The sequence below is a fragment of the Balaenoptera borealis genome (assembly GCF_965194805.1).
Source record: "Balaenoptera borealis genome assembly, chromosome: 2".
Classification (NCBI taxonomy): Eukaryota; Metazoa; Chordata; class Mammalia; order Artiodactyla; family Balaenopteridae; genus Balaenoptera; species Balaenoptera borealis.
The window spans coordinates 128,939,723-128,954,156 of record NC_138867.1 but is presented as its reverse complement, the minus strand read 5'-3'; the positions used below and the strand labels follow the sequence as shown (position 1 = coordinate 128,954,156).

At 41.9% G+C, this 14,434-nt stretch overlaps 1 protein-coding gene across 14 annotated transcripts in view; it reads left to right on the top strand.

The window, feature by feature from the left end:
- The first annotated feature begins 14 nt into the window (after window positions 1–14).
- The window catches only part of LOC309624000 (zinc finger protein 300-like), a 52,615-nt gene continuing 38,195 nt past the window's right edge, over window positions 15–14,434 (top strand). For 3 of the 14 annotated variants that reach the window (XM_082381499.1, XM_082381498.1, XM_082381494.1), the window contains exons 1-5: window positions 6,358–6,851; window positions 7,594–7,719; window positions 8,304–8,454; window positions 9,083–9,209; window positions 9,453–9,548. In XM_082381499.1, the coding sequence (XP_082237625.1) occupies window positions 8,440–8,454; window positions 9,083–9,209; window positions 9,453–9,548 (238 nt within the window). In that variant the 5' untranslated portion in view covers window positions 6,358–6,851; window positions 7,594–7,719; window positions 8,304–8,439. The other 11 variants (XM_082381504.1, XM_082381503.1, XM_082381502.1 and 8 more) reach the window with 11 other exon arrangements.

Below are 14,434 nucleotides of genomic sequence, written 5' to 3'. Positions count from 1 at the left end.
GTGCCGGCGCGTTCCACCTGATTCCAGCACTGCGTTTCCCGCCCTGGTCCCCAACCCACTTGCCGGCAAAAGGGCCACTGGGGGATGACGCAGAGGCTCACTGTGCCAGGAATCTTGCGGTGGCGTCCGTACCTACTCCGTTTTAAGAACTCTCCCGGCAGGCTCGGCTTTCACTAGAAATTTGAGGACTTAACTCTGGAATTTGAGTTTGAGCCCAAGGCTTTTCGTTGTGGGCCTGTGAGTATGAAGTTACGACAAAATGGGAAATACATCTTACAGATTTAATTAAAATGCTTGCAAATGGAAGCTAACAGTGGTTGAAGTTAGTACTGACTGAGTGGGATAATTCCGAAGAACACAAACACAAATTTATATTGATTACACACGTATGGTGACCAATAGCTAACTCGTCTGGGTAATATTTAAAGAGAAAAATTTGAAAAAGCTTGGAGACAGATTTCCTCCTCAGGGGAGTTCAATATTAAGAAGGTGTGTTCCCGACCCTTTGGAGTCGGGCCCCAAGAAGGGTCTACTTCAGAAGCAAAAGAAAGCTTTATTCTTTGGTCAAAGAATGGAGACGTGCAAACTGGTGCTGTAGAGCACACGTTCTCCTGGAAAGACCATTAGCGGGGCTACTTTATAGGGTTCTTGTCAGTGGCGGGCGGGGTGGAGATCTCCTGGGTGAGGGGCAGGCGTGTTGCTCACGCACCTCAGACTGAAGTGCCGGGTACAGCGTCTGCACAGGACCTGCTGCCGCCACCGCCATCTTGAATTGAATGTCGTGCGCAGGCTTCTGCTCACCTCAGGCCAGGCTGGGGTGTCCAGCACAGCGCTTCTGCTCTGGGAGCTCTAATGCGATGGGTTAGCTGCAAGGCCTCTGCACACGGCCCTCTACGGGCCAGTGAAACTCGACTAAGCACAAAAGAAGAGGTTAGACTTTATCACTTAGATTCCATCTTATTTTCCCCAGGGGACCCTAGTGGCCTTTGCCAGTGGCAGATCCCCCCTCTTTCTTTTGACCTGCCCCTCATTCTTGACGGGTGCTGAGGGGCGAGGCTCTGTCTTCTGCAACTGCTTCCTGCCGAGTTTGGGTGTTGTCATAACCCCAGGTGGAGGAGCACAACTTCTCCCCTGCTACCTTGAGATATGTTTGCTTGTTGACTGGCCTCAGCCCTGACTTTGTGTCCCTGAGCGACCACCATTTGAAGTTTTATAGATTCTGATCTTTTGGAGACAAAGGACACCAGACAATTTAAACTACATGGCCCAAATATCAGCAAGAGGACAATGGTTCTTAAGGGGCCCAGGAAACGTAGAAACCAAGGATGCTGGGGAGGGCTTGTTTTACCCTGCTCCAGAATTTGTTCGGCCAGATTAGGCTGGCTGGCTTCTGTTAGCCAAGTTGGTTTTTCTAGTAGTCTGTCTACACTTTCTTCAATCAGGCCACTTGCACTGATGTAAAAAGCAACATGTTGTATTGACGTGCACAGACCCCCTCCCTGGTCAGCCAACAGATAATCTAGGGCAATCCAGTTATCCTAAAATCCCTATTGCTTGGCATATACAGTTACTTATCTTTTGCCTTTTTTCGGAAAAGAAGTTTTAGGTTGGAGAGAGGTTCACAAGAGTAGTGTGGAGCGGGGGGGTGGGGGATGGTGTCTGTTGTCTTGGGTTATTTCTCCAGAGGTTGGGGCTCAGGAGCCCTCTTCATTCAAGTGTGATGTACCCACGGAGTGATCCCCTGCAACTTCAGGGCAGAATGGGTGGTTAGGATCACTAAGTGTGGTCCGTTCCACTTAGGAGTGAGCTGATCTCGTGGGCTGCCTGTTTTCCATGTTTTTAGGTACACCCACTCTCCTGGCTGGAAGGGATGTAGGGCCAGGTCAGTGTGTGCAGGCCGCTCGTGGTTACCATATTCTGTGAGAGCTTTCATGGTTTCTCGTACCTGGAGAGTTTGAGTTGTTTCATTCCAAGGGGGTTAAGGTGTCCCTTCTTGGGCTTGGGGAATGGATCTACCATTCATGAGTTCAGATGCATTTAAGTTTAACTTATCCCCACCGGGGACTAACCACATGTAGAGCAGAGCAGTCAGAAGAACCTTAATCCAGTTTTCTTGACAGGCTGAGTGTAAGGTCCATTTTATGCCCAGGGCACTCACTATCCCCTTCGTCACTTGAGACACAAATGCTGGATCATTATCATTTTGTAGGATCCTGGGAGCCCAAACCTGGGGATTATTTCTTTTAGTAATGCCTTAGTCACTTCAGCTGCCCTTCCAGTTCTAGTGGGGAATGCTTATATCTGAAATTGTCCGGTACTCTCAGTGTGACAGTGAAATCAATCTGTCAGTGTTCTCCAGGGTCTGTCCCTCTGGCTTGAATGGGTCTTATCTGGGGGCCTCTGGGGGCTCTGGTGTTGGGGTTATTTATTGCACCAATGGGGCAGGTCTCAACTACCCAACCGATTATGTTTTTCATGCCTGGGGTCACCATTATCTCAACCAGCTAATTATCTAGGACTTCCCTCCCATAGTGAGATCCTTAATGGTCCTCCCTGATGGCTTGGCAAGCTACAGTTTGGGGCATTAACTAGCCACCCATGACTCCCCAAATCCCTATTGAAGCCCCGTTTTGGGGTTTTATCTAATATTTCTTTTGTGTAGATTGGGGAATAATTGGATGGATCTGACCTTCATAGTATGAAGGGTAGTTGCCAAGTTACTGGTTCTAGGGCCACCTTTTTGGCAGTTGTTTCCCATTATCCTCTGCATCCTCCTTTTGGTGACCCCAGCAATGAATCATTGCCACCTTTTTTGGAATCTGTACTGCTGAGAGTTTCAGTATGCTTAAGCCATGTACCACTTGTTTATTCTCTGCAGTAAGCATAACTCTTTCCCTCCAAATAGCCCTGTGTCTGTGTAGGGTGGCATATGCATACCAGGAATCTGTATAAATATTTAAGGCCTTCCCTGTCCTGAGCTCTAAGGCTTGGGTGAGGGCCATCAGTTTCACCTTTTGGGCTGAAGTCCCTGGGGGTAGGCCTCTTCATTCTATGACTTGGGTCTGGGAGGTTATTGCATATCCCACCAGGCTTTTTTCCTCCCTCATAAAACTACTCCTCTTCAGCGTTTGGGAGAGGCTTGATTCCTAGGTCGGTGTAACTGGGATAGACTGTGTCTATTGTTTCTATACACTCATGTTCTAAGGGCCCTGTTTCTGTAGGTAGTAAGATGGCAGGATTTAATGTACGACAGGTTTGACAGGTTTTTTGTTTTGTCTTGTTTTGTTTTTTGGCTGCGCAGCGCCCCAGTGAAAGTGCTGACTCCTAACCACTGGACCACCAGGGAAGTCCCAGTGTACGACAGGTTTTCATAGTAACCACTGAGGTGTCCATAAGTGTAGCCTGGACTTGAATTGACCTGGGGGATAGCATTCTGTTCCCTTAGGGCTTACTAATGCTTGAAACTGGTGTGGAGTTCATATGGTGATTGGCTGTCCAAACATTAACTTCTCAACCTCCTTTAGCAGGGTTGCAGTAGCTACTACTGCCTGTAGGCAAGGAGACCATCCCTTAGCAGTTTGATCTAATTGTTTAGATCTGTCCAGGGAAGTTTGTCCTCAGCCATTAACATTACCATCTTGTGCCACCTGTCTAGGGGAATGCCAGTCTCCAGTTTGTCTCCCATTAGGTGGATAGTAACTCCCAATTTATGTAAGGTATCCCTTCCTATCAGGGGTATAGGACATTTGGGAATGTGTAGGAAGGAATGGGTGACGTGTTTGTCCAATTTGCATTTTAATGGCTCTATGAATGCCCGTTCTTGGGCCTTCCCTGATACTTCCATAATTTTACAACTCTTATGACTGAGTGCCTGATCCGGTGTTCAGAACTGAGAAAGTGGCACCAGCGTTGACTAAGAATTCAACAGACTTTTCCCCAATGTCCAGTCTCAGACGGGGCTCCTCGGGGGTCAGTTGGAGTGCTGGCTTAGGAGCCCCTGGCCCCATTATTCTTCATCTATTTGGACCATCTGCCTTCGAGGGTTGTGGCCGGGTTCTGCCATTTCCATCCGCCTTGGGGGGCGCTGACGGCATTGTCTCTTCTAGTGTCCCTCTTGTTTACATATGGCACACTGATTGGGTCCTAGTTTCCTTGACTTGCTGTACCTTGGTGGAGGCTGGGGATCACTCATCAGGTCAAGAATCTCCGTGGGTAGTTAGTTCAAATTCCCATGCCATCTGGTTGACACTGAAGGGCAACAACCAGTAGGTGGGCTTGCCTCTGGGCCTTTTTATCCTCTATATTTTGGTTTTTAAACACCCAGTAGGCAACCTCAACAAGGTGAGAGGTACATCTAATGTCGGGGGCACTTTGGGCCAGTTGACAGGTTTCTTTTCTGCTGCCTAGATTCCTTTAGGAGTGATCTGTCCAGTCGAATTCAATGGCCACTATTTTCAACTCAGCATTGGTGTCTTTTCGAGAGACCAAAAACAAATCAAAAAACCCTTTTATTTACTTAGAAGTATTTGTCTGTCTCATCCTTGACTTTTAAATTTAATTCTCCATATGTGCTTTTATTCCCCTCCTCCACCATGCCCAATCCCAAATTCTTTTTTTCTTCTTTTGCAGTTTGCACTGTTTTAGTTATTTACTTCCCTAATCCAGATGTGGATATGTCTTTACATCTTTTATTAAAATAAGAGTCTTTTTCGGTGATGTCTGGGTCATGCTGTCATTGGTATTAAAAATGCTCTCGTTTTCATTATCTGAACTCTTAGAAAACATGGTCATAATATTCACACTGTTAGAAATTAAACTAGTACTATATCAGTACAAAGCACAACAGTTAATCCACAGACAAGGCCATAGACTAATTATTAAAGCTTATGATTGCAATGCATTTAAATTGTACACTTAAATTGTATCACTCCGGAGTGATGCAACAGTGGATAAACCATTTTTGTAAACTGCAAATCATGACTGCCAGCATCAACAGCCAAGGGAAAAAGTGTTTTCCACTTGAGAGGAAGACAGTGTTGCTTACACCTTTACTTTTGGGGCCACGTTATGGGTTTTGTACTTATTCTCCAACTTTCCCCAGCCATCCTCCCAAAGCAGGACTTTTAAGTCCCTGGGAGGGATTTCCTGGGGCAGTTCCAGGCAAAACTTTATGGTGGGTCACTCCACCTCAGTCTTCTCCTTTCATTTCTCCTTTTTTCTGTCTGTCAATCCCCCCTTCTCCTTCATTCTCCTTTGCCTCTGTCCTCAGTCTCTCACTCTCAGTCCCTCATTCTCCCCCCTTTTGTCCTCTAGTCTCCATTCTCTGTTCTTATGCCTTATGTCTTTTTGTCCCTTAGGCTTCCTTTCTCTTTTCCTCAGTTTCTCCTTTATTTTGTGTTTCAGTCTCCTCTTCCCTGTGTCAATTTTCTTTTTTTAAAAAAATAATTTTATTGAAGTAATATTGTGTTAGTTTGTGCCTTACAGCAAAGCAGCAAAGTGATTCAGTTATGCATATATATATATATATATATATATATATATATATATATATATATATATATATATATACACACACATACTCTTTTTCCTCTTCTTTTCCATTATGGTTTATTACAGGATATTGAATATAGTTCCCTATGCTATACAGTAGGACCTTGTTGTTTATCCATCAATTTTCCTTTTTTTCTTCAATCACCCCCTGCGATTTATTACCATAATTGTAATTTCCCCTAGGAGGATTCCCTATAATAATTAGCATAAGTAACTGTTCATGCCCCTCCCCGCTGCCCAAGTCTTCCATCACTTTTGCCGCTCTCCTACACTGGAATCTCCTGGACCATTTACCAGACCTTTTCAGTAGACTCTCCTACGAAAGGATTGCACCATTCCAAATTCCTCTTACACCAGTTACAGTGTTCCAGTAAAGTACTGTCCTACTGCAGATTCTTCCCCAATCCTGTAAAGTCTCTCTGCAATAGCTTCTACCTTACCCATTTCTATAATTCTCCTTTTTGTCATCTTTTCCCCCTCCCCTCGCTGCCGCGGTGGTACAGCCCAGCCTCAGGTTCCGAATAAACCGAATTCCTCTGCTTGTACGGAACTGGCCGGCCTCTCAAGATGGCGGCTCCCACTGAGACACAGCGCATGGGGGCGGCCATATTGCCTCCTGAACAAAGCCGCCCAGGGTGTGGAGCGGGCAAAACTGCCCGGTACAGAACAGCGCAGGCCCGGGAGCCTCGTGCTTTGCTCACCCAGACAGGAAGCGGGAGAGTTCGCTGCTATGAATGTGACGTCCGTACTGGGATAAGCTGTGGCGGGCGTTTTGGGACCTGATAATCGAGCTGGGGGTCAGAAGGGATTTATGGGTTGAGACCTGAGGAAGACTGAAATTGTTATTGGGGCGGGGGTCCATGAGGGTCCCCTTCAGTAATTGAAGGTCTATGGGGTCAGTGATGGGGAGTCTCTAGGATGAGTGTTGGGTATGTATGTGGATCAGTCATAGGGAGAGCTGTGATATTTGTGGGTCAGGGATGGCGGGCCTGTGCGCTGATGGGGTATCCGTGTGGCCAGTGATTTGTGGACCTATATGGCCAGTGCTATGATGGGAGTGGGGGGTGGAGGTGCTCTTTGAGATTTCTGATTTCTGCACCTGGTGATTTAGTGATTTTTAGAGGTTATTAATGGGGCCCAGAGCTGATAAAGGTTAGTCCGAGTTTACTGGGAAATGCCTCACTTTACAGTCTGTGTAGGTCAGAGGCTGCTGTCAAGTTGAAGCCCCTCCTCAGATGTTTTTTCAAGCCATCATCTCCTTCCATCATTCATATCCTCACAGAAGAAAACATCCTTTGAATGTAAGACCAAACAAATCTAAAGGGACAGGATTATTACTGTCAATTCCATCGAGCCAGAGACTACCAGGAACACCCTGTAGTTGAATAAGTTGGGTTTATTGCTCTTGCATCTAGTTAGGAACACGTACACAGTGGGGAGCCTTAAGGGTGTCTCGATAAGAGGGTGTTAGAAAGCACTTGTTATAGGATTTGGCCTTGTGTTAGGTGACTTTGAGGAGGGTGTAGGGAATGGGCCTTGCTCTGAATTGGATGTTGTCAGGAAGTGGGGTAATTCAGTGAGTGGGAATTTTAATAAATCTTATCTAGAGAGAAGAATGACTAGATTGAAACTAAAGCTGTGATAGGTAAAGTAGCAATCCTTCATGTTAGTTGGGAGAGGGGGATGTTTGGTATTTTGTGAACTGGAGAATGTTGATGTTTTGTCTGTGTTCAGGTACGATTTAAGGGAGGTGTTGTTTTTGTCTTGATCTGTCCTGGTCAGGGAGTGGCCTGTCTGATATAGGTGTTTCTTGTAATTGTTCATGTTAAATAGGAGAGTTGTGAGTGCCAGGCCAGTTCTCAGATAGGAAGGGCTGCTTTTTCTCTTTCTCATGTAAGATTTGATTTCAGCCCTGCCTCTTCCTCAGTTTATTGCAGTCCTTCTACATTCTGTTCAACAAACATTTATTAAATGCCTGATGTTTACTTGTTGCAGAGCTGGGCGTTCAGAGATGAGCATGACTATTTGATTGTTTTCTTCCAGATTTATTTTGACAAAGCCTGGGATACCCTGTATGAAACAGTCTTCCTATCATGAGAGCACTCACTTCCTCTAAATGAGTTCAGCCCATGTCTTCATGACCCATCCTGGGACTGAGAAGATTACCAGGTAACTATCTTGCTGCACTGTGGTATGTTCATGTTTAACAGTAGTTCCAACCTATAGCTATTTTTTTTTAATATGGACAACTGCACTATTAAAAATCAGCAATAAAAATTTAAACAGGAAACATCTTAAAATTAACAAAATCAACAATTTTAATCCATGAATACTGACTTGGCAAGAGAATTTGCCAAGTTAGGGGAAAATATGAAAGAGCTCTTAGGATTTTACTGGCTGCTTCTGTTTAGGGAATATGGGAATGCATATTCCCTAAACAGAAGCAGTTTTCTTCTTTGCCATTCCCATTCTTGTTGCCACGGATCTGCTCCATCTTCAGTTAAATCTTGACATATATATCCATGATTATTGTCTTATGGTAGTTCTGCATATAGAACAACAAATATAATTGCTGGTCCAAAGGGGAACAATAAGGTGTTAGTAAGTCAACAGAAGACATATCAGCATTCATCCAATTAAAAATGCACCTTGTCCAAGTTCTATGTCATCATATTATAATCACAAGAGGACTTCCTTCACGTGGTGGTTCGGTAAGGACTCTTCCGTAAGGACCAAATGACCTTCTTCTACAGGGTGGCCTGTTATCCACCTGACTTCTGGTGGTAGTGTTTCTAGACTGGTGAATGTCAGTTCTGGCTTCAGGAGGCTCCATTCTATCTCCTAGTCCTGATTCCTCAGACCTTTTCCCTTTTGGAAGAGAAGCAGAAGATGACCAAGTCTCAGGTGAGTTGCTTGCTTACTTTGTACTTGATTTCCATACAATGAAATAGAAAAGAGTAGAAAGTCAAAAATTAGGATTAGGGGAAATGTACAGAGAACAAAAAATAAAGACTTGAAAAGAGTTACTATGTAATATGCAGATTATATATTTTGAAACCACGTGAAACCACTATTAAACTATAGTTCATATATATATATATTATATATAAATTTCGAGAAGATACAGTGGAAAGTTAGAGGATATCATATACATGATTTGCATTCTCTACAAAGAGAAATCAGTTGAATTTTCAATGAAAAGAAAATATTTCCTGCTACTAGGACTAAAAGAAATTTTTTTGGCGGGGTCTTCCTGTAGGTAATGTCCTGACCTATACTCCTGTCTAAATGTACCATTTGTTGAATAATCCACGTACTTGAAGTGGATGCTGCCTTGATTAAATTTCCATTTGTGATTAGGTCTCTTTTGCTTTCCTGTTCTCTTGCTGTGTTTGACTCTTCCTGCTGAAGATAGATCTTTACATCATTTTTCTCAATAGGCATAATGTAGAACTGGGAATGTAGTTTTGTATACTATGGTAAAAATGATGAGAATGATCAATTCAGATTGAACAGGAGCATGTTATTACAGGGTCCAGTGTCATTTGAGGATGTGGCTATAGATTTCACCCAGGAGGAGTGGCAGCAACTGGACCCTGCTCAGAGGACCCTGTACAGGGATGTGATGCTGGAGAACTACAGCCACCTGGTCTCAGTGGGTAAGGATGGCTTCCCGACACAACTCAGAGTTAGCCAATCCAGTGCCTGTCACTGGAATTTGACTGAGTTGGGTGGGTTCTTGACCTACTTGTGACTTTTTGCTCTCTTTCTTCTCTCCAGTGGAAGGTCATTACTGTGCTGAGGGCTAGCTGGACAACTTCATTGTAGGGCTCCTAAAACTGCACCTTTTCTTCTTTCTTCAGTGTAGTCAACTCAATTCCTCAATTTTATTTTTATCATAGGGTATCCAGTTTCCAAACCAGGTGTCATATCTAAGTTGGAACAAGGAGAAGAGCCATGGATCATGAAGAGAGACGTATCAAATTGGATCTATCCAGGTGAAAATCTGGCAGATGGAAGACAAAGGAAGTGAAATATCAGTTTGTTTTGTTTTTAATTGGTTGGCAACTAAGACTTACATTTCCACCCAGATTGATGACTCCTATTCCTTCTTGCTCCTGTGCTGTGCATGTAGTAGGTGTTCAACAACTAGTTAATTCAGTAGTAGTGAGCCATGTACAGAACAGAAATTTCTTATTGATCCATTCAATAAGACTATCTAAATAGTCTAAATATCTAAAAGATATTCAAAGACAATAGAAGGCAAATGCTTTTCAGGAACATAGGTTATGCATAGAAAGACAAGACATCAAGATTTACAGCTGTATAAAATTGCATGTCCAATATAGTTACTGCTTCAGGGGTTCAGTGAAAATTATAGTCTAAAGAGATGTGGCATAATTTAAGAAGGCATTTTTCAAAGCATGAACCAGCTACTTTGAAGCATATCTGAAGTGTGGTTTAGGCAGAAGGAGGAAGGTGAGGGCAAGCTCTAGGAAAGGACATGTACAAATCCTTGGAGTTAGAAATCGACATGGCTTTTCTGATAGAAATTTTCTAGGCTTACTTGACTTTAATAAAAGATATTTATTGGGGAATAGTGGAATATAAAGTTGGTTACATATTGTGAATACAGCTATGTTTCACTAGCTGTACCCTGAAATTTTCTGTTATTATTTTTTTTAAGCAGCTTTGAGATATAACTCATATGCCATACAGTTCACCCATTTAAAGTCAGCATTGGTTTTTAGGATATTCACAGATCTGTGCAACTCTCACCACAGTCAATTTTAAGACAGTTTTATCACCTCTAAAAGAAACCCTATACCCTTTAGCTATCACACCCCTTCTTCCCATCTCCCCAACCCTAAGCAATCACTAATCTGCTTTCCGTCTGTATTGATTTGCCTTATTCTTGATATTTCATATAAATATTCATATAATATGTGGTCTTTTGTGACTGCCTTCTTTCACTTAGCATAATGTTTTCAAAGTTCATCCACATTTTAGCATGTATCAGTACTTCATTCCTTTTTTGGCTGAATAATATTACATTGTATTGATATACTACATTTTGTTAATCCATTCATCAGTTGTTGGATATTTGGCTTGTTTCCACCTTTTGGCTACATGAATAATGCTACTGTTAACATTCATGTACAAGTTTTTGTATAGACATCTTTTTTTTCCCTTTGGTGTGTACCTAGGAGTAGAATTGCTGGGTAATATAGCAACTCTATGTTGAACCAAAACGGTCCCTGAAGACTAATTAGGTTGAGCATTTTTTCATGTGCTTATTGGCCATTTATGTATTTTCTTTGGAGAAATGTCTATTCAGATCACTTGTCCCTTTTTTTTTGAAGTATAGTTAACTTACAATATTATCTTAGTTTCAAGTGTACAACATAGTGATTCAACATTTTAATGGATTATACTCCTTTTAAAGTTATTACAAAATAATAGCTATATTTTCCTGTGCTGTACAATATATCCTTGTTGTTTATTTATCTTATACATAGTAGTTTGTATCTTTTAATCCCCTATCCCTATCTTGCCCCCCATCCATTTTTGAATTGAGTTATTTGTCTTTTATTATTGAATTATAAGAGCTCTTTATATTAAGTTCCTATATAGAACTTTTATATAAAGTTTGTTATATAGATATAATTCTTTGTATAGAATTCTTATTTGATATAAATCTTTTATCAGATAAATGATTTGCACATACTTCCTCCCATGTTTTCTTTTTACTTTCTTGATTGTATCCTTTGAAGCACAAGAGTTTTTAACTCTTTTTTTAATTTTTTAAAAGTTTTGGCTGCATTGGGTCTTCATTGCTGAGCGCGGGCTTTCTCTAGTTGTGGTGAGTGGGGGCTACTCTTCGAGCGGGGGCTACTCTTGGTTGCAGTGCGCAGGCTTCTCATTACGGTGGCTTCTCTCGTCGCAGAGCACAGGCTCTAGGTGCCCAGGCTTCAGTAGTTGCAGCATGTGGACTCAGTAGTTGTGGCACGTGGGCACAGTAGTTGTGGCTCGTGGGCTTTACAACGCAGGCTCAGTAGTTGTGGTGCATGGGCTTAGTTTCCCTGTGGCATGTGGGCTCTTCCCGGACCAGGGATCAAACCCATGTCCCCTGCATTGGCAGGCAGATTCTTAACCGCTGCATCACCATGGAAGTCCCAAGAGTTTTTAATTTTGATGAAGTATAGTTTATCTATTTTTTTGTTGTTGTTTGTGCTTTGGTGTCATATCCAAGAATCCATTGCCAAATCCAATGTCATGAAGATTTACCCCTATGTTTTTTTCCTAAGAGTTTTGTACTTTTAGCTCTCACGTTTAGGTCTTTGATCTGATATTTTGAGTTAATTTTTGCATATGGTGTGGGGTAAGGGTCCAACTTCATTCTTTTGCCTGTGGTAATCCAGTTGTTCCAGCACCATTTATTGAAAAGACTCTCCTTTTCCCATTGAATGGTCTTGGTACCCTTGCCAAAGGTCAATTGGCCATAAATGAAAGGGTTTATTTCTGGACTGTCTATACTATTTTGTTGATCTATATATCTCTTCTTATGCCAATATCACACTCTCTTGATTACTGTTGTTTGTGGTTAGTTTTGAAATTGGGGAGTATCATTCTTCCAACATTGTTTTTCTTTTTCAGCATTTTTTTGGCTCTTCTGGGTCCGTATGAATTTTAGAATCAGAGTATCAGTTTCTACAAATAAACCTCTTCAGATTCTGATAGGGATTGGTTGAATTTGTGATCGATTTGAGGAGTATTGCCATGTTAACAGTATTAAGTCTTCTGATCCCTGGAACATGAAATGTTTTTCCATTTATTTAGATCCTCTTTAATTTCTTTCAGCAATGTTTTATAGTTTTCAGAGTATAAGTTGTGTACATCTTTGTTAAACATACTTCTTAGTATTTTATTCTATTTGATACTATTGTAAATGAAATTGTTTCATTAACTTTATTTTTGGATTGTCCATTGCAAGTGCATAGAAATACAACTGATTTTTGAATATTGGTCTGGGATCCTGCAAACTCACAGAGTTTACTAATTCTAATAGTTTTTTAGCTAATTCTTTAAGATTTTCCATATAAATAAATTTGTCATCTGTAAATAGAGATCGTTTTAAATATCCCTTTCCACATTGGAAGCTTTTTATTTCTTTTCTTGGTTAACTACCCTGGCCAGAACCTCTAGTACAATATTGAATAGAATGGAGAGTGGACATCCTTGTCTTGTTCCTGATCTTATGGGGAAAATCCAGTCTTTTACCATTAAGTATGTTAGCTGTAGATTGTCATGCCCTTTGCCAGGTTGTGGAAGTTCCTTTCTATTCCCAGTTTGGTGAGTGTTTTTATCATGAAAATGTGTTGCATTTTGACAAATGCTCTTTCTCTATCTGTTGAAATGATCTATTTATGTGATGTGTTAATGAATTTTAATTAATAGGTTTTTGGACAGCAAACCAACCTTATATTTCTGGATAAGTTCCACTTGGTGATGGTGTATAATTCTTTTTTTTTTTTTAATTTTTATATATTTATTTATTTTATTTTTGGCTGTGTTGGGTCTTCGTTTCTGTGCGAGGGCTTTCTCTAGTTGTGGCAAGCAGGGGCCACTCTTCATCGCGGTGCGCGGGCCTCTCACTGTCGTGGCCTCTCTTGTTGCAGAGCACAGGCTCCAGACGCGCAGGCTCAGTAGTTGTGGCTCACGGGCCTAGTTGCTCCACGGCATGTGGGATCTTCCCAGACCAGGGCTCGAACCCGTGTCCCCTACATTGGCAGGCAGATTCTCAATCACTGCGCCACCAGGGAAGCCCTATAATTCTTTTTATATGTTGCTGGATTTGGTTTGCTAGTTGTGTTGGGGGTCTGCAAGACCACCTTCAGGTCTGCTGATTTGCTAGAAGGACTCACAGACTGAGAAAAGCTGTTATATTCATGGTTATGGTTTATTACAGTGATAGGATTTATCAGTCTAGATCTGGACATTTCTTTGTGGGAAGATTTTTATTTATTAAGTTTCTTTCCTTGATGTGGATCTATGTAGATCATTTACTTTTTCTTGAGTCAGTTTTGGTAGTTTGGTTTTTTTTCAAGGAATTTTTCCAGTTCATATAAATTGTCATATTTATTGGTATAAATTTTTTTTCATAATATTCCCTTTTTGTTCTTTTATGTCTATAGGATCTCTAGAGATGTTTTGTCTTTCATTCCTGACACTGATACTTTGTTTTCTTCTTTCCTCATCACTAGCTAAAACATAACAATTTCATTAATTTTTTTCAAATAATCAGGTTTTGATTTCATTTATTTTTGTTTATTGTTTGTCTATCTTCTATTAATTTATTTTATTTTTAGCTGTGTTGGGTCTTCGCTTCTGCGCGAGGGCTTTCTCTAGTTGTGGTGAGCGGGGGCCACTCTTCATTGCGGTGTGCGGACCTCTCACTATCACGGCCTCTCTTGTTGCGGAGCACAGGCTCCAGGCACGCAGGCTCAGCAGTTATGGCCCACAGGCCCAGCTGCTCCGCGGCATGTGGAATCCTCCCAGACCAGGGCTCGAACCCGTGTCCCCTGCACTGGCAGGCAGATTCTCAACCACTGCGCCACCAGGGACGCGCGATCATTAATTTGAAATCTTTTTTGTTTTCTAGTATGAACATTTAAATATGGATAGTCCTCACTTTGTATGGTAGTGAGGGGCCATAAAAATTACCATGGAAGCCAGAACTTTGCCAAGTAATTTTTATAATTGACGGGAGAAATTGTAATTGATTTTGACCTTTAAACACTTTTCGTCAAAACATTAGAAGTTATCTTGGGGACTTCCCTGGTGGTCTAGTGGTTAAGACTTTGCCTTCCAATGCAGGGGGTGC